The 19,946-nt window shown below is 44.8% G+C and overlaps 1 protein-coding gene across 1 annotated transcript in view; it reads left to right on the plus strand.

Annotated features, from left to right (window-relative positions):
* The window catches only part of PRDM16 (PR/SET domain 16), a 321,075-nt gene extending 308,375 nt beyond the window's left edge, over window positions 1-12,700 (plus strand). The window contains exons 14-18 of the mRNA XM_055001781.1: window positions 4,482-4,651; window positions 5,830-6,004; window positions 8,251-8,481; window positions 9,671-9,845; window positions 12,566-12,700. Of these exons, the coding sequence (XP_054857756.1) occupies window positions 4,482-4,651; window positions 5,830-6,004; window positions 8,251-8,481; window positions 9,671-9,845; window positions 12,566-12,700 (886 nt within the window). The remainder of the gene's footprint in view (window positions 1-4,481; window positions 4,652-5,829; window positions 6,005-8,250; window positions 8,482-9,670; window positions 9,846-12,565) is intronic.
* Window positions 12,701-19,946: the final 7,246 nt, after the last annotated feature.

Here is a 19,946-nt window from a genome sequence, read left to right on the forward strand (position 1 = left end):
CATTTTTGCCATTTCTCCAGGCACCACTGGAATTTTATGGATCATGTCATAGTCATTATTATTAATGAAATGACCATGATTGGTTCTGCCCCAGATTTTGCTTCTGGTGGTGGTGGATATGATAAATAAGATTACCTGCCCAGATAGTGAAACTAGATAGAAATGTACTTGTATTTATTTACAGTATTTATAACCCACCTTTTTTGCTGAGACTTAATACACAGGGTAACGGCCCTGTGGCGCAGAGTGGTAAGCGGCAGTGCTGCAGCCCAAGCTCTGCTCACAACCTGAGTTCGATCCTGGCAGAAACTGGGTTCAGATAGCCAGCTCAAGGTTGACTCAGCCTTCCATCCTTCCAAGGTCAGTAAAATGAGTACCCAGTTTCCTGGAGGTAAAGTGTAGATGACTGGGGAAGGCAATGGCAAACCACCCCTTAAAAAATCTGCTAAGAAAATGTCGGGATGCAATGTCCCCCCATGGGTCAGTAATGACTCGGTGCTTGCACAGGGGACTCCCTTTACCTTTAATATACAGGGTAAAAGAATGTGATTATAAGGTTGCCAGCCTCCGGGTGACTGGAGTGTTCCTGGAATTAGAGCTGCTCTCCAGGCCATACAGATCAGTTCCCCTGGAGAAAAGGGCTGCTTTGGAAAGTAAACTCTATGGCATTATACCATGCTGAGGTCCCTCCCTTCCCCAAACCGCACTTTCTCCAGGCTCGACCCCAAAATCTCCAGGGATTTCCTAACCTGGAGCTGGCTACCCTACCAATCAAATAGGATGAGATATCCAACAAAAAATGCAGCAGGACTCGGGTTAAACAAACAACGCAAGAAAAAGGAGCACCAGACATGATACATAAGAAACAGGATTCTGGATAGATGGACTCTTGGTCTGAGTTAGCAGAGCCTTTCTTATTCAAAGGGGACCACACACATACAAAGAAAATAGATCTATCAGTAGCTGCGATAGCTAAATGGAACCTCCATGCCTGGTGGCAGTATACTTCTGAGTGGCAGTTGCCAGAGGGCAACAGAAGGAGAGAGGTATTGATTTCACACCTGGCTTGTGCATTTCCTAGAACTACCTTGTTATCCACCTCAAGAAATAAGATGTTAATCCAGCAGGGTTCTTCTTTATGTTCTTTTGTCCTGTGTAGATTTATCACTTCTGCATAGGGGTTTGTACACACAGATTCTGAACACATGAGCTGTAACATCCCTGTTTGACAACTGAGCACTCAGAGTCTCAGTGCAGAAGTTGTAAGGATCTATAGTTGTACCATAGGTGTAAACTACGGGGCGGTTGAGGGGCTCGAGCCCCCCCCCCCAGATTTGGCCCGGGGGGGCTGAGCCCCCCCCCCAGGCAGCCAGTGAACTACATGGGGGCTGGCTCAAGCCCCCTCAGATCTCACATGAGGGTCTCAGTTACAATATCTGATGAAGCCCAGGATTGTCCCCCCATTCCTGTTATATCATATTATAATTTCTATGATTCTTTGGGGCTTTGCTCCTGTTTTTTGTTTGTATGTATTAGTGTGTTTATTAAAAATTTATCATTTTTAAAGATATTGTGGTTTGTATAAACAATTTACAAATAAATGTTACAGAAGAATTAAGAGACTCTGATAGAAGATATTTGATTTTGAAAATCAGGCTCCTGGAAGGCAAGATGTACACACTAGCAACAATATATGCACCAAACAATGCAAGAGAAAGTTTTTATGAAAATGTTTTCCAATCCATTTTCAATTTTCAAGAAGATAATGATCTTTGGAGTCATGAATGGGGTAATGGATCTAAGAAAAAGATAGGTGGGAAAAACAAAAACAAAGAAGGCAAACTTCCCCAAAATGTGCTCTCTCCCCTCCTATCAAGGAACTATTTTTGAAGTAATATCTTAAATAGTATATGATGGCTTCAGTGGGCTAAATGTCTAAAAGATTTCTGATCCTACGAAGGGAACACAAAGCTTACAAACTATCAACCAAGCTTGTGTCTCTTTTACATTGTGGGCGACTGAAGCAGTTTACATAAATAAAAGGACCAGAGAGCCTGTGAGATTTTGACAGCCATAAATCCAGAGAGCATTTACCTCAGAAGTCTCTCCCCTCTCTTCACTTCCCCCCATCTTCTCCAAAATGTGTTTAATTATACGGAAATGTTACAATTGGAAGATGCTTGTAGGATCAAAAATCTGAATATTGGAGACTATACTTTCTTTTCTGACAGACATCAAACACATTCAAGGATTAATATGTGCTAGATATAAAAAACATGAGTTATTTATATTGTTTGTTATATTATGTTTACTCTTTTTCTTTTGACATAATTATAATTGTGCTATTGTTTTTATTTTCTTTTTTCTGTTCTGCTTATATTTATAAAAATAAATTTTATATAAAAAATAATTTATACACCGCCTGAAAATACCTTTGGCTATGACACACTAATTAGCTTAGTCCTTAACCCTGGCTGGCTCCACCCATTTTCAATGTAGCAACAGTCAGATTGCAAGACCTCTGTTGAATATAAGTGCAATATAAGTGCATGGCTACAATTTACATTCAGGAAATGTTAGAAGATTCCACTTCTAATGCTGTCCCGTTCCTCAGGTTTCATAGGGAGAGAAACCAGAGAGTTAGAAAGATAGACTGGTCAGAGCATCTGTTTACTGTTTATTCCTTTACTGCCCTTTGAAGTGTACTCAGGAGTAGAGATGGGTACAAACCTAAATACAACCCCAAAAAACCCACGAACTGGGCTGGTTCGGGGTTCGCGAACCAGGGTTCATGTAAGTTCGTTTCCACAGAACTTCCACAAACTGTATGCTTGTTCGTTGGGTCGTATTTACAGGGGCAGTTTAAATGGCCATTTCCCCAGTTAAACGGCCATTTAAACTGCCCCTTTCAGGGCCCTGCTGCAGCAGGTCCCCCCCCCCCGCTGCCTGCCAGCTGATAGTTTAAAGGGACCTGCCTGGCAGAGCCCTTTAAACTGCCCAAACCCCAGCGGCCTTCCTGCCCTTCAAGATGCTGAAAACGGCCTTCCTGCCCTTCAAATGGCTGCCGCGGCAGCCATTTGAAGGGCAGGAAGGCCGTTTTCAGCCTCTTCCGTTGCCCTGCAGGCCCCCAAGGAGGTGGAAGAGGCTGAAAACGGCCTTCCCGCCCCTCCTGGGAGGAGAGGAAGGATGCTGCACTGCAGGATAAGGTAAGTGTGGGGCTGGGCTGGGGGGTAGGGGGACTGGGGTTTGGGCAGTTTAAAGGGCCCTGCCAGGCAATTTCAATTTCCATTCCATGTTTAAATGGAGAGGTGGTATCTATTGCAGAAAAGGACAATTCCTAAAAATGAGTGCTGTCTCTCTAAAGCAATGAGAAGCCTTATCTGCAAGAACAAGATTGGAAGAGGGGGGTGCAGATCAGAGGCCTTTTAAAAATTTCCTTTTGCCCTGTGTCCAGGCTGTGATTTAGTGAATAATGTCTTTTAAGGTGGAATTTAAGCAGTGTGCTAAGAAAGCAAGGTCTATAAAATCCTAAGTAGTATAACTGCGAGTTTTCTTTGGAGTTATGACTAGCACTGTTCTGAATTGCCTCAAAATGTGCTTGTACTCACTTATAGGATATGAGTTTGAAGTGAGAAGATGGGACTTTGCTACTACTTTGCACTCTGTACACTGCTCAGAAATTGAGTGCACGGCAACTGTTTTGTATTCTGCCCTGGTTCAGATTCAACCATGGATTTACCAAATGAAGGCATCTGCAATGCCATAATTTAGTAAATTTCAGTACTAAGTCACCCTTATGAATAAGGCAGAATCAAGACTCCTGTAAACGAACGTCCAGGAAAACTTAAAAAATGTTTCCTTACAGGCTTTTCTGTGTTGCCTTTCTTAGTGTCAAATTTGTGACCATTAGTTTGTCCTATACACATGGTATGTATAATTATAGATCATAAAGTGACTATCCTAAAAGTGAATTTCAAAAACAGGACACAGCAAGAGATTGCTGAGATAGCACTATAACCACTGACCAACTCCCACATTTTCCTAGGTTTGGCCCATCTCAAGGGCATTGTTAGAGGGGTCCCCACGGGTGCTGGGTCCCCCTAAATTTGTGCGGAGCCCTCCCTAAATCTCCCATGGCCCTGCCTCCATAGATGGTGGCAATGGAAGCCCCTCCCTGTGATGTCATTGGCTCCTCCCTATGATGTCACTAGCATAGCAATACCTCTGGCCCGGCCCCAGCCCCCCCCCCCCGGGAAATTGGAAAGTCTACACCCCTGAGTTGTACCAAAAGACACCGTCCGGATCTGTTCCTCCATGTGTACCCATTCTGGCTGCACAAGACTGTTGTGGCTTTTATTGCAATGGGAGAGATGTCAGTAAAACAAGGTGCAAACCAGACTTAATTCTTCCTGTGAAATCAACAGGGCTTGGGCATGCTTAAGTCTGAGCGGCTTATGGACCCAGCATTCTGTCTATTTCAGGTGTAAATACTGCGACAGATCTTTCAGCATTTCATCAAACCTCCAACGCCACGTCCGAAACATACACAACAAGGAGAAGCCATTCAAATGCCACTTGTGTAATCGATGCTTCGGCCAGCAGACCAATCTCGACCGGCATCTGAAAAAGCACGAACACGAAAACGTTCCAGGTGAGCTGGAAGGTCGTAGATCCAGAGTTATAGAAGCAAAATAGAGCCGGTAACTCCCCCACTCCCGTGTCATTGCTCACTTTTACCCGTATTTTACCTGTTCAGGGGTTCATTTGAATGCATGGACAGAACTAATTAGGGCTATAGATTCGTCATGATCTTTCCCTTCCTCCAAGGAACACAGGGTGGCATATATAGGGTTCACTCTGCCCATTCCCCCCCCCCCCGATGAGATAGGTTAGGCTGGGAGAAAATATCTGGCCCAATATCAGCCAGTGAGCTTCATGATAGAGTGGGGATTAGACCCCAGGTTTCCTCATTGGATACTCTAACCACTATGCCACACTTGGACAGAGCTTAAGTGGGGGGCCTTGGATGGCATGTATAGATGCCTGCATTCTTTCAAGCGTACATGCATTGGTTCTGAGCAAGTGTGGACACTGAACGTCTGGAGGTCAGAGGAAAGAGCAGCCGACGTGACCCTCCTTATCCCCCTCCAGGCATTCCGTTGAATGCCTAATGAAAACAACCAGAGGAACTTTTGAATAACCATCATGGTTGGCTCATAATTTGGTCTATCTGTTACATCTCCCTCCACCTCATCCCATATTTCCATTCCACCAACACCACAGCTGATACCTGAAATGTCACATGCTGCCATTCCCCAACAGGACAAGTCATATGTGTCACTCACCTGCAATTGCCCTCTAGCAGCTGAAATTCAGAGGAAAAGGATGTCTGAAAATGGAGGTGCTCTGTAGCCATTCTAGATTTTTTTTTAAAAAAATAATTTATTAGGTAATCCTTTTGTGTACCAAGTAAGCATTTTAAAAAGGGTTAAATTACAAATGTGTAAATCCTACAAAGTGCAACATTTTAAACATTTCTCAACATGCTGTACGGAAACAAATTTAGTGTTAGCCAATATACATACATAACCACTTAAATTATAACTCTTACCAATCAAAACTTATTAAAATAATACACAAACAGTTATATTACTTTACTGAAAACTGAAACAAGAAACATGCAAAAAAAATTAAATAGGGAACTGTTTCTGATCCCTGCTTCTTCAAAGGAAGGGAGCGTGTAAGTTTGATCGCCATTCAGCCAGCACTCCAGTGGCATTTGACTCTTTCGTTCCTAATGTTCTCGTTTCTCCTGATCTTTTACCACAGTGAGCCAGCACTCCGGGGTCATCACGAACCACCTTGGGACCAACGCTTCCTCTCCGACCTCAGAATCAGATAACCATGCACTTTTAGACGAGAAAGAGGACTCGTATTTCTCTGAGATCAGAAACTTTATTGCAAATAGCGAGATGAACCAGTCGTCGGCTCTAGCGGATAAAAGGTACATGCATGGGGACTGAAAGTCAGTGTGGCATAACTGGGGGAAGGGAGGGGCCGTGTTCAAATCCCCATTAAGACACCTGATGACTTTGGGCCAAACGCTCTCTCTCAGTCTACCTCACAAGGTCACTGTGAGGATAAAATGGAGGAGAGAAGAACCATGTATGCCACCGCCAGCCTCTTGGAGGAAGAATGGGCTAAAAATATACTAAATGCTAAGTAGGGTAGAGGAGTAGAGAAAGGAAGAACGAAAGAATGAAGAACGAAGAACGAACAAAAGAACGACAGAACGAAAGAGAAAGAAATGGTCAGAGAGGTCATGCTGTGAGCTTCAGGTGCACGTGGAGATTTGAACATGGCTGTCCACATCCCTAGGCTGACACACTAACCACTAAACAACACTGCCTCTCCATGAATGGCTCACACACGCACACACACACACACACACACACTTATTTGGAGAAATGTATTGCAGTTCCAGTTCCCCCTCCCGCTGCTTTTTCAATAGCTGTGTCCAGTGCCCCAAAGGAAAACCCAGAAATGGTGCTCAGTACCAAAACTCTTCTTCTGTTCTGTGTTTGCTTTCAAGATTCCATGTTTCGAACTGAAATTAGAAAGGAAATCAGAAAGCCAAGGGATCCTTTGGGAAATCAGGAGGCTTTCGATACAAAATAAAGGTGTGATCCTTAGCCAACTGGTATAATTGATTCTGGGGGTGAATCAAATTCGAAGCCTGCGGCGTCTGTAAAAAAAGAAAAACTCAAAAAGCAGGCCTTTCCACCATGTTTAGACTATGGGCCAAGCTACAAGTGACGAATGACACTTGCCCGGCAAGCGAACAGACTCACGTGTATTCTTCCCTGTTCACTTGCCATTCATGGAGCACAAGTGAATGGCAAGTGACCAGGGAGGAATACATGTGAGTCTGTTCACTTGCCAGGCAAGTGTCATTCGTCACTTGTACCTTGGCCCTATGTGACAAGATGCAGGGCTCACGGAAACTGTGTAAGTTTCCTACCCATGTTAAAACACACACACATAATCTCAGTTTGACTGGATATTTAATCTACCAATGAACCAAGGGGGGGGAAAGAACAAGGACCTTTTTTATATCGTTCATGCACTCTGTACAAATGTATGGTGTCAGCTATAATTATGATTCTTCCATTCTGATGTTTCCAAATGCCTCATAATATGAAATGGGCCTTTATTTATTATTTTTGCGCTGGGAATTCCATATTCGGAATGGCGCCTGAGTGAGAGACAAATCAAAATATTTCTGGTTATCCTTGTGGGTGGCGCTTATTTTCTGCGCGAAATAACATTGTAGTGCTGTGTGGTGTAGTGGTTAGAGTGCTGGACTAGGATCCAGGAGATCCGGGTTCGAATCCCCACTCTGCCCTGGAAACTTGCTGGGTGGCCTTGGGCCAGTCACACACACACAGCCTAATCCACCTCACAGGGTCGTTGTGAGGAGATAAAATGAAGGTGGGGAGAATGGTAAGCAGCACCTTGAGCTCCTTGGAGGAAGTTGGAATTTTAAAATGTACTCAATAAAATTAATAATTCTGATGTCTCCCTTGCTAAGACATCTGTGGCTGCCTGTTGTGGGTCGTAGGCAGCAGAGCTCACAGAGTGATAGCATTATGAGTTATGGCAGGACTGGAACTCGGTTCCTGTGTTTCCTATTGGGCAGGAGGAAAGTAGAACGGCTTAACTTTACAAGTGGGTCCCCAAAAGAACAGTAAGTACCAAAGTGAATCTCACTTCTAAATATTTTGAGAACCGCCTTTTGCTAGTTTCAGAAACACACAAACTGAGTAAGGACAGCTTGGGTCTTCCGTCCACCAAAAAGTAACACCGTCTTTAATTCATAGTGCAGTCAGAAGCAGAGTGGTACCCTGTTAAACTCATTGACTTCAATGGGTTGTGAGGTAGGCTAGGGTGTATGTGTGTGTGTGTGAGAGAGAGAGCACACATGCGACTGGAAAGAAGTCACCCAGTTTGGCTGAATGGGGATTTGAACTAAGGTTTCCCCAGTCCTAAGACAACCACACTCTCCAGTTACTACCCTTGCAAGATTAAGATGTTGGTCCATGGGCAATATGGTTTGGTTTCACTGCCTGTCCTAAGGCTTGCTTGCTTATAGCCCAAAGATAGAAAGGAGCCACAGATGAACATCAGTGTGCATTCAGCGCTCTCAATTTACAGTCCCACCCACTGATTCTTCCCGGTCGCATCCCACAGGCCTGAACTCCCGAATAATGACGGCAACTCCCAGTGCCACAGCCTTGCAAATGACAAAACGGAAGACGTGGACGAGGAAGAGGAAGAACTGGAAGAGGAAGACGACGACAGCCTGACGGGGAAGTCACAGGACGAGACGGCGTCTCCGACAACGGAGCCGCAGGGAGGGTATGAGGATGAGGAAGATGAAGAGGCCGCATCCCTTACCATGAGTTTCGACCGCACCCGAAGGTAGGCGTGCTGCAGGTGGGAAGAAATACCAGCTTTCTCTGCCCTTCATTGGCCAGGCATGAGGTGACCACAAATCATCCATTTGGCGCGGCTATTGCATAACCCCCCCCCCCCAGAAATGCCATTTCCTCCCTAGCAAATCCTCTTTCGAGCTGTGGCGGCAACCACAGAACATCCAGAACCAGGGCTTTTTTTCAGCTTGGAATGCAGTGGAACGGAGTTCCGGAACCTCTTGAAAATGGTCACATGGCCGGTGGCCCCGCCCCCTGATCTCCAGACAGAGGAGAGCTTAGATTGCCCTCTGCGCTGCTGAGGGCAATCTAAACTCCCCTCTGTCTGGAGATCAGGGGGCGGGGCCACCGGCCATGTGACCATTTTCTCCGAGGACAACCCACTAAGTTCCACCACCTCTTTTCCCAGAAAAAAAGCTCTGTCCAGATCTCAAACTGGCGCATGCAGGCTGCAGGGGACGTGTAGAGGCCTCCATGCAAGTGTGGTACCTCCAAGAGAGTTGGTGGTCATTGGTGCCGTGCCCAGCTCTTGGAGCTTCTAAGGCCCCACTGCAGCTTTCCTGGCCTGAATAGTAGCCGATAGTAGATAGTAGCTGGATAGTAGCTCTGCCTTTGGTAAGTAATGTGAACTGGGGAGAGGTACAAAGAGGACCCTGTCTGAGTCAGTAGACTAAAAAGGAGGAAGGATTGAACCTTGCTGTCCCAGATCCAACACTCTAAGCATGACACCAACCTTGGTTGTTATAAATGCCATTCATCATTACAACCAGAGTGGTATTTTTAAGGCCATCCTGATGTCACACCATAATCTCAGGGAACAGTCACTTGATAATCATTTGGAAAAGTCTCCAGGGATAGTCCTCTCTGAGCAACAGCCCGAAATGCAAATGCCAGCAAGGCTGAACATCCGCCTTAACACTTATGATCTGAGCTCCTACAACCACGCTTCCCTTGCTTCACTCTGTTCCTTGTGTCATGCGCAAAGTCGTCATCTGCCTGTTCGCCTGTCTTTGTCTGTGTGTCTCCCCCTTTATTGTGTCCTGCACGTGGCTTCTGGCAGCACCACCATATGTGCATGTCTGCTCTGAGTTTGGCAACACTCACCTTCGCCATATCTGTGAACCGTCCGTTGCGCTAACAGGTCACCCCCTTCCCTCCCCTCCTGGTCATTGGTACAGGTGTATTGAGGAGGACGAAGCCGGCTTGTTAGATTTGGAGCAGATTCCGCATTTTGGGAAGGGGCTGGATCTACGCAAAGCGTCCGAGGAATCTTTTGAAGTTAAAGATGTGTATAATCCCACCTTAGACTCTGAGGCAATTAAACAGACTCTGTACAGGCAGGCTAAAAATCAGGTAGGTGTACCTTGGGACTTTTCTTTAGCTGCCCTCCAGCACTTCTGTGGGATCAGCCAATTTGCTTTCTGTCCGCATTAAGCTAGGATTTTCAAGATCAATGTCCAACAAGGGAATCTTGTGGCCCAATGGCAAGTGTTTTTAAATCCAGTGTTTTTAAATCCAGTTTTACAAATTGAGTTCTGCCCTTTCTATACTCTGAAGAGATGGGCTGCGTTTCAATGCCTTATTAAACCATGGTTTATGAATCACTGTTTGCTCAGACCCCGGTTAGCTCTGATGCTCAAGAAACCGGGGCTTGTTAGATGGTGCTAAACTGAGATTTTAAACTAGAGTTTGCAGTTGGTAGTTTATTAGCCACAGTTCACATTCATTTTTGTGGCTTGTTGTGACATGAAAAAATGAAATCCTGCCCTCAAGTCATACCCTGGTGGGATTTGCCAGTTTGGTGTAGTGGTTAAGAGCATGGGACTCTAATCTGGAGAACCGGGTTTAATTCCCCACTCCCTCACTTGAAGCCAGCTGGGTGACCTTGGGTCAGTCACAGCTTCTCGGAGCTCTCCCAGCCCCACCCACTTCACAGGGTGTTTGTTGTTGTGGGGATAATAATAACATACTTTGTAAACCGCTTGGAGTGGGTGTTAAGTCATCCTAGAGGGTGGTATATAAATCAAATGTTATTATTATTATAATATTATTATTGCCATTGCCTGCCTCTGCAACCCTGGTCTTCCTTGGAGGTCTCCCATCCAATTACTAACCAAGGCTGGCCCTGCTTAGTTTCTGAGATCTGACAAGATCAGGTTCTCCTGGGCTATCCAGGTCAGAGCTTGTTATGCATCCCGAGAAGTTAGCCATGTTAGTCTGTACTTGCAAACTAGTAAAGAGTCCAAGGGCACCTTTAAGACTAACCAACTTTATTATAGTATAAACTTTTGAGAGCCACAGCTCTCTTCGTCAGAGCTTGTTATGACATCTAAATTCACAAATTGCAAGTTCATTGAGGTACTGCTACCCCTTGTAACCACTTAGCCATAAAGATGGTGTATAAGAATGATGCTCTCCCTACTGGGAGATGGGTAAGAGACCACACACAGAAGGACCGAGGTTTGCACATAGTCTGGGGTAGGATTCATATATCACTGACTATTGAACTATTTAATAGTCGCTTCCTGGATTTCTGAGGAAAATCCAGAAGGTGATTTAAAAAGCACAATATCCACCAAAATGAGAATCCAACCTGCAATTTGCTACTTACATTTAGTAGACATGCCAGAATTCGTGGCACAAACCACAGAGTAAACAAACCGTAGTTTATTCTGAACGCAGTCCTGGTAGAAAAGGAACAAAGAACATATCCAAACTCCTCTCATATGTTGGTTTTATATCTGCTTAACTATCGTGGCTTTCCCTGAAGAACCCTGAGAATTGTAGCCTGGCAAGGATTCTGAGAATTCAGTTTGGAAGACCTTGGTCCACTAAACCACTAAAAGCCCCTTGTCTTCCGGGAAGTAGGGGTCCCTGCTTAAACTTTGCAGTATAGATATGCCCTGAGGGAGTAACAGCATCTGCCAAAAATTACAGGGGCACAGTGAAAAGGGAATTTGGTTTTCAGCGTCCTTTGCTGTTCAGGAGAGTGCTCATTTCCTGTTTCCACGCATGCCTCAGTCTTTGTTGTCTTTTTTACTAATATGCTGAAAATCGTACTAATTATTTATGGACATTGTGTTATCTGTCGCTTTCCCTATAGTGCCGGGTTTGTCCTGATAAGAGAATTTTGTATGACAAAACACACACACACATACATGCCATTGTGGCACAATTCCATATTGGTGCAGGCAGCAAGAATGGGAGATGGGTGGGGGAGAAAAATATTTTTGTCAGAAGTCCAGTGTCTCCTGATGCTCACTCAGGAGTTCTCTGCATGTCACCATAGAGATGAAACAAATTCTTCCCTCGTATCAGGTGGGAAAGGCCAGAAATAAGAGTTGTGCTTCATCCCCCGCCCGCCCCCCCCCCCGCCCCCAGCTTTTCTGCTAGGTGAACAACTAGTGGAGGCAGTACGGTGTGATTGTTTCATATTCTTTTAAGCCAATTGATAGAGGAAGTCAAAAGAATCTCATTTTTGCTGCCTTCACAGGCACCCTTCCCATAAGAGATGGGACATGACCCTGTGAATTTGCAGAGACCTCTGTGAGAGATCTTTCTTTTCTTAGTTGGAGAAGCAATGGGGGGAGGCAGCAGATTGCAGCTGTCTTTTATTGCAGTCTTGCTATGTTGCCTCCCGATGGCTCTCCTAGCGGAATACAAGAGGTCTCTGCAACATCACAGCAGTAGAAGCAGAGGAGCAACAGATCTTTAGTTGGTGGCAATCACTCAGCTGGCCATTGATGCTTGCACATGGCACAATATTCCCTCTTCTTTCTCAGCCACTAGATATTGAAGATGTTTGCGGCATCCTATGAACGTGTGTGGTGATAACTCGCCCTGGGTGATCACATCTCTTCTCCCTACTGTCCACTCGGCTTGCACGACTTATTGCTACTGGCTTCCAGAGCCTGTGACATTGAGATGCCACTGTTAGAAAACCCAAATGATACTCACCTGGTGCACAGACTCCCAAATAGTTCTCTTGTGGGTTTTATTGTTTTCCCGGGAGATCGGGATCGGACATGTCAGTGCTCTTTCTCCTATGCTGTGTTTTCTTCTTCCTCCCGTAGGCTTATGCAATGATGTTGTCCCTTTCTGAGAGCACTCCCCTCCATCCTTCTTCCCAGAACTCTCTGGATGCTTGGTTGAACATGGCGGGGGCAGCTTCTGAGTCGGGAGGCTTCAACTCCGTCGGTCACCTCTGAGAGGTTCGAGAAGGCACCTGGCCAAGGTCCCAGCAAGGAGACTGAGGGACTCCCCACCCCCCACCCCACCCCAAAGACCTCTCAGACATTCTAGAAAGTGGGGATCTCGCCAGAATGCCTCCAGGGCTTTCCTGCTGGGAGAACAAACCCATCGCAGACAAGTTGCCTCTTGTTTCCGATTGTGTCGAAACCGCCAACCTCAGCAGCCCTGGGATCCCGCCATCTCCGAAGCGTAGCACATACCACGAACGAATGACTTCCTGCGTGGGAAATAACAGGTGCACTTGTCGTTAGCAAATCAAATACTGTCCCTTTTCCCGTTACGGACCGTACTGCTGAGCCAGCGAAAACCTACTTGTAAGCAAACGAAAATAAACTTGAAGTCCTTTGATCCTCCTATCCAGTTCTACTTAAGAAGACGATGATAACTTTCCGGGCCAGGTCTGTTTTAATGAAGTCACTGGATTTCCACCAAGATTAGGACATTGTTGATGTTCCTTTGCTTCATTTCCCCCCTCCCCTCTCCCGTTTTTCAAACCAGTGTCAAATCCTATTCCCTTGGGTCCATGTACGTATGTAGTGTGAATCCTCCTTACTCTGCCTTGGTGTGGTCAAGAATTGCCTCTGAACATATGGTCCCTGTGGTGGGTCGCTTTTGTAGTTGCTCAAGTTCATGCTTCTTTATTTCAGCATGTATCCTGCTCCCTCCTACCCTCCCACGGCCTTCTGCCCACATCCCACCCATTGTCCCTTTTCTTACAGAAGGCCTTCGGTGTAGAGTCTGTTCTGAGCTAAGGAGTCATCAAGACTGGGTTAGAAAACTTATTTTATGTTTTGCCATTTCACTTCCCCTCAGATTAACTTATGCTGGGAAATGATCCATAAGGCGAGCGAAAAGGTGGTTTTTGTCTTTCTCCTGTTGTGTGGCAGGAATGCTGTGATGATTCCTATACAGAAATGGTTCTGGGAAAAGGCACTGCTAAAAAGAAGAATGAGATCCTCTGAGAAAGGGACCCAGCTGAGGAATTTGCAGGTACTCTCAAATATACGAACCTGCTGTTCACCGAGTCAGACCATCGATCCATCTAGTGCGATGTTTTCTTCGCTGGCTGGCAAGAGCTGTTTGGGATCTCAGGCAGAAAGATGGGGACTGAATCTGTGACTTTCAGTCTGCAAAGCATACGCTGTCTTGCCACAGAGCCACACGGCCCTTTTCCAAGCCAAGAAACATTACTAAGATCACCAAAACCCCATCTGCTCACTTGTGGCGAAACGGTGGTGGTAATTCTAGCACAGGTGTGGGTATACTGACCAACATCAGGCTGCTGTATTATTAGTTTTTTGGTGAACGTTGGGGCTGCTCTTTGGATATGCCACCAATCTGAAGATGAAGTTCGGGTGGCAACTGCAAGAGAAAATTCTACGGTTTTCCTTCGTTGATGGGCTAGAGGGCTCTCATTGGGTGTCTCCCATCGAAACCCAGCGGCCGTTTGGTACCCCGAAGTGACATCAAATAATTTCAGGGGTTGGTTTTTGCATTGCCAGCTCTTAAAACAAAAAATGCTGGCTTGGAAATTGGATCGTTTTATCTTTGTGGGTGATAAGGGCCCTTTCGTTGGAAACTTCAGTGTAAGAAATAAGATCACAGTTATCCTAGCATGCAACGTCTTTCAACGTTTGAGCGACTGCCCTAATTTAGATGCGTTCATTTACCTCCTTCCAGCCACACAACAGAAGAATATGGACAGTCAAATTCCACTGTCCCGTGTCTTGGATTCTAAAGGGCTATCTGTCCCATTAGATTCCAAATTGGGACTCTGGTTCAAAGAAAAGGACAAACTTGCCCAGATAATATAAGAGGAGATTGGCTGGCATGAGGAATATTCAGTATGGACTGTTTTTCTCCCCGTGCCAATGTTTTCAAATCATCCTGAAACCAAGTTTTGGGGCATATCGCTGGACTGGCAGAGTCCAGCCTTAAAATTTGCCTGGGTAAATTCAGTTGTTAAAAAAAAAAGGAAATTCTGTGTTAGTCTTGAGTAATAGGGAATGCAAGAGTCAGGCATCAAAGATTCTCCATATTTCTACCCACCTGAAACTATGGCCAAAATAAGACACTACGGATGACGCATGGCTGCCGCTGAAAACCATAAGCCCCACGTTTCCTCTTCCCTGCTGCCCTGTAATATCTAGTTAAAACAAAATATTTGCTGTGGCATCATTATGTTCTGAGGCTCTCTGCCGCCTCCCTGCCTCACTTCATTGTATGTGGGCAGGGAAACTCACAACGCAATGACTTGATGTTATCAGGGAGAGGGAAAGAATGAGGCGCACGGCTGCCATTTTCTGTGGCAGTGATGCATTTTCTGTGGCAGAACACCATCTGCCAGCCTAAGGAACCACATGTGTGAGAGATACTGAAGACTGTGCTTTGTGAACAGATGGTGCACGCTCTTTCTCTCGTTTCAACTTCTTGCACAAAACTCTTTTCACTAACGTTGTCCCTGGACTGTTAAAAAGATGTTATTGTCTAAAAGCTGCTTATCATGTTGGCCCCTCTCTACATACCAGTTTTATCCTATTTGAGCTGTCCTTACCTCCTCTAAAAGAATAGTAGTTTGGCAAAGACAATGAGAAGGTTTTGTTAAAGATCGGCAGGCCCAATCCCTGTGCAGAACATCATTTGCCTGGGTACCCTAGAATGAGGTAACGGCTGCCAAACCAGCATGTCTGTCATACTGATACACCTTTCAAATGACAATTTGCAGAGGTGGAAGAGTAATTTGCAAGCCTAGGTACAGGCAGAGTGTCTCGAACCCAAGGTTCAGATTCTTCAGGGTTGTCTTCTTCCAGCTGGGCGTGTGTTACCATTTGACTCGCATTAAGATCTTTGATTGCCATTTTCAATTTTTTAAAAAAATCATCATTTAGGATACTATGGGGAGAAATTTGACAACAAATCGAGTCAGGCATTTTGGAGATTAGCAATCCACGTGCAATTGTTTTACACTTTCTGGGTTTTTTTTGTTTTTACCCTAAGACTGTTGCAATCTGAACATCTATAATTAATTGGGAATTTGGTCAGGGGCGGGGGAATCAAATTAGGAAAATGGTTTTGAGTGTGGGCAACTACTATAATCAATAGGATCCTTGGGTCTCAGCTCTTCTGATGCAGCCGAGGCTGAGGAAATCAACACACCCGGATTCCCTGAGAGAGGATTTGACATTCCCCAGAAGCTCAAGATGATTCTAGAGTAGAGATGGGCACGAACCAGGGGGAAAACCAAACCATGAGGTTCATGGTTCATTGCATTTCATGAACCATGAACCACAAACTTTTGTGAACCAGTTCGTTTGGTTTGTGAAAACGTCACTTCCAGGTCAGCAAATCATCACTTCCGGTTTAACAGAAGGTCACTTCCAGGTCAGCAGAAGGTCCACAAAAAGCCCCTCCCCTGTTGCCTAGGAAACGGATTGATTGGTGCCAGGCTGTCTGCAGTGACGAACCGAAAAACAAAACAAACAAACCGGCCTAAAGTTCATGGTGGTTCTTCAGAAATGGGCTCTGATGAACCGCCGGTTCGCAAACAACGAACCGGCCCAGTTCGTGCCAAACTGGTTCATATGCCCATCTCTATTCTAGACTTTGGGAAACTCCCCTGAGCTTCATTGAGATGGCTAGACGAAAGCTGCACAAACCAAGAAAGAGTTAAAGCACCCCATTCTTGGTCCCTATTTTCATCTCTCTTTTTATCTTTTCATTCAGTGCATTGCAACCCATGGCATTAGAGCACTTGCAGGGAGGGAAAACAGGCTCTGTTACATTTAGCTGACTTCATGGGTTTTCCGCAAGCCTCTAGCACCCAGAATTTCCCAACTCCTAGAGCCACCAGGACCGGGAGAAGATGTCTTGCATATCCTCTCTGACCATATAAAAAGAGTCAACTTGGATGACTCCTTCCCCTTTCTCAACAGGAACAGTTGAAGGAGAAAGACAAGCTTCACCTTCCCATGAGACCAAGAAGCCTTTATAGAACAGGAATCAACACAGACCCTTCTTTAGTGCATTGTGCAAAGCTCTGCTGTGTGTGGAGGTGTCCCGGAGTCACGTGTCTACCCCATGGCACCTTTCAGACAGCCCAGGTTGTGCACAGCAGCATTGCCCCTGAAGCTTGCAAAGGCACCATCTGCACAGGTCTTTGGCCAAGGAAAAAACATTTTTCTCTATCTCCCTTATGTGAGAAGACACCCTAAAACTGAAGACAGAACATTCCATATGCTGGTGCTCCTAATCCCATTTGTGGAGGCTGTGTATTTTTAGAGGGGCCAATTGAAAAAAAACTAAAACCCAACCTGACGGGAGATTTCAGAGGGAGGGGACGAGATGGCATTTTCTTTAATCTGTATATAACATGTAATTTTTTTAAAAAAAGAAAAAACCTCCTTTTTTCTTATTTTATTTCTTCCGTAACAGTATTTTTATTAATTTTTTTTGTTTTGAGTTAGATATCATTATTGTGAAGAAATAATGTTAATATAAGTCAATAGTGAAGGACCAAAATGGTATAATTAAGGCTGTATGTTGTATGATTGATAACCAGGGAGTAGGATTTGTTTTATTTTATTTTTTAATGTCTTCTTTAATGTGCCAAATGACCCATGGGTAATAATAGTGCTATTCTTGCTGCCAGTTTCCAGACAATCATATATTATGTTTAATTATTCTCTCCTCAAATTTTGGGGGCATTTGCATTTAGAATTAAGCATTCTATTTATTTGAATCTTTGTTTCCTTTTATGATTTGGCAAAGGAAAAGAAGTAGGGGAAATAGCAACCAGAAATCTCAGAAGATGCCCTTAAAAAAAGAAAGAGCCAAGACGCACGCATGCATGCACGCATGAAATAAGGACGCCGGTGACATTCCATATTGCAGCCTTGATGGCATTCAGTGCAAATGTGTGTACATGATAATGATAACTTTTAGAAAAGACTCCACCCCCAAAATCCCTCCTCGTTTTGCTAACGGACTAATTTTAAGACTTGCCAGTCTACTCTGAATACACACACACACCTGCATGCAATGAGCTGTGTGTGTGTGTGTGTGTTTGTGCTTGGGGGCCTAGGGGTCTGGCAGGTGGGCACCCACCCAGTAGATGGTCAGCATGGTCCATTTAGTTGATTGCCTCTTCAAAGAGGCAAGGGCGAAGAGAGTAGGCTGGCTTGGGACTGCCCAAACAGGAAATCGGCCCCATAAAACCTCTTCTGATTTGCAATAGGACCTATGCCATGCTCCTGGAAACCAGCCAGAGTTCCTTTGGAACTCTGTACGCATAGGTGTGTATGTGCACACTCAAGCCATTCCCAATCCAGTAGGAGATCTGTGTGCACAACTGGGTTGCTGTAAGATTGAGTGCTTGGCCAGTAGATCACTGTAGGGGTGAGTTCCACAGGTTACCCATTGATGCTTGCTACCAATAGGGAAAACATCCGTAATAGTTTTGATGCTAGGCTATATGGTAGTCTTTGTTGGGGGAACAACGGTAAATTCCGGTATGTTCCAAAGAAACCTGGAACAATCAGCATTCCAGTTAAATGGCTAGCCTCGACATGTTCTAGAAGGATCAATGCTCTATGGCTCCACCTTCATGCACCCTGCCGGTATGTGCTTCCCTTCCCTCTAAGATCATCCAATTCAACAAATCTCAGTTAACTGGGTCACAGGAAGGTTAGTTAACTAGTTAATTCATTGGTTGAATCCACATATGTTTGCATATGAGTTAAAATAATAATACTGAGAAAGAAAATATACCTTTGGGGGGTTTCGGTGATGCGTGTATATGTCACAGCAAACACCACCTCCTAAGAGACATTTGGTCTGTGTGGGGCAGAGAGGAAGGAACGCTTCCCCCTCTTTGTAAATTCTTGCGTTAAAGAGCAAGAGTCCAGTAGCACCTATAAGACTAACAAAATCTCTGGTAGGGTAAGAGCTTTCATCAATCACAGCTTATTTCTGTGAGACAGACTAACACGCCTACCCATCTTGATCTTGTGTTAAAATAATTAACGTTTTAAAAACACGTCATCTGAATAATTTGGAGAACCCTTTTTTGAGTTCATGAAAATGTTTTTCATTTCATAATTGGCTTAATCTAGCCAGTTAAATATTGCAGCCCTTCCAGGTTTTGTAAGCTCTTACATAATTAACAATTAATTAGCAGCATAATTAGCAGATAAAAAGAAATGCCGTTCACTTAATGGGGGACACCATTTTTCAAACTGATCAAAAGATTATTGGTTCCCTAACACAACCAATGAATTTATCAAATGTTGCAGTCCATCACTGTATTGGACATTGGGGCAAAGACAGGTCAACTGGCCGCCGCAGCAGAGAGCCACAGTTCTTTGTTGCATATCCTTTTATAACCCATTAGTCTGTCCCATGCAAGCACTGCATACCAACTTGCATGTGATTCTAGGGCAAGAATCCATGTCTCTCTACATGAAACACATGGGAGAGGCAATGTTAGCCGGGAAGCATAGTTTAAAAAAAAAAAAACAGAGCTGGAGGAGATCGCTCCTCAGAGGGTTTGTTAAATTTATCTCTACTGCCTTGAAGGCTCTGTCAATTTCACCTCTCCAGTCTAAAACTGTGTGGGATTGCAACCAGAGGGCAGTGAAGAATGCAAATGGGCTGGGGCTGCCTTCCATAGCTGGGCTTGGACCTGGAGAGGTTATAATAGGCTGAAGTTTCCCTACTGGCATTTCACAGCCCCTTCATGCAGCTCCAGTATATATCAAAGCCTTTACCCTGCCTCCAGACGCTGCCTGATCCTCCGGACAACTTTTATCCATTCCAAGGGTCCTTATTGGTGGCTTGCATTAAATTAAGACTTGCTCAACATAATTAAAATACAGCTATAATGTCAGTGCACTTCTCTGAACTCACATTGTACTTCAAATAATGATTTGACTCTTTTAATCCCATGGCTATAGTGTTTGAGCAACTGCTAAATAGGGTGCCTGTATCCAAGCTGAATCCATCTTTATGCAAAATAGGTCCAGGTGTCCAACACCAGATGGCTTCTGACATGCAGAAAGAGCAGAAAGATAACTTGTACAGTAGTTGAGGCTGTAGCACAGTGGTTAAGTGGTCTGGCTATCAATCAGTACTCTGCTGGTTCGAATCCCACTACTGCCATGAGCTCAGTAGGTGGCCTTCGGTAAGCCACTCTTCTCATCCCCAGCT

The sequence above is a fragment of the Eublepharis macularius genome, chromosome 17 (genome assembly GCF_028583425.1).
Source record: "Eublepharis macularius isolate TG4126 chromosome 17, MPM_Emac_v1.0, whole genome shotgun sequence".
In the NCBI taxonomy this organism is placed as follows: domain Eukaryota; kingdom Metazoa; phylum Chordata; class Lepidosauria; order Squamata; family Eublepharidae; genus Eublepharis; species Eublepharis macularius.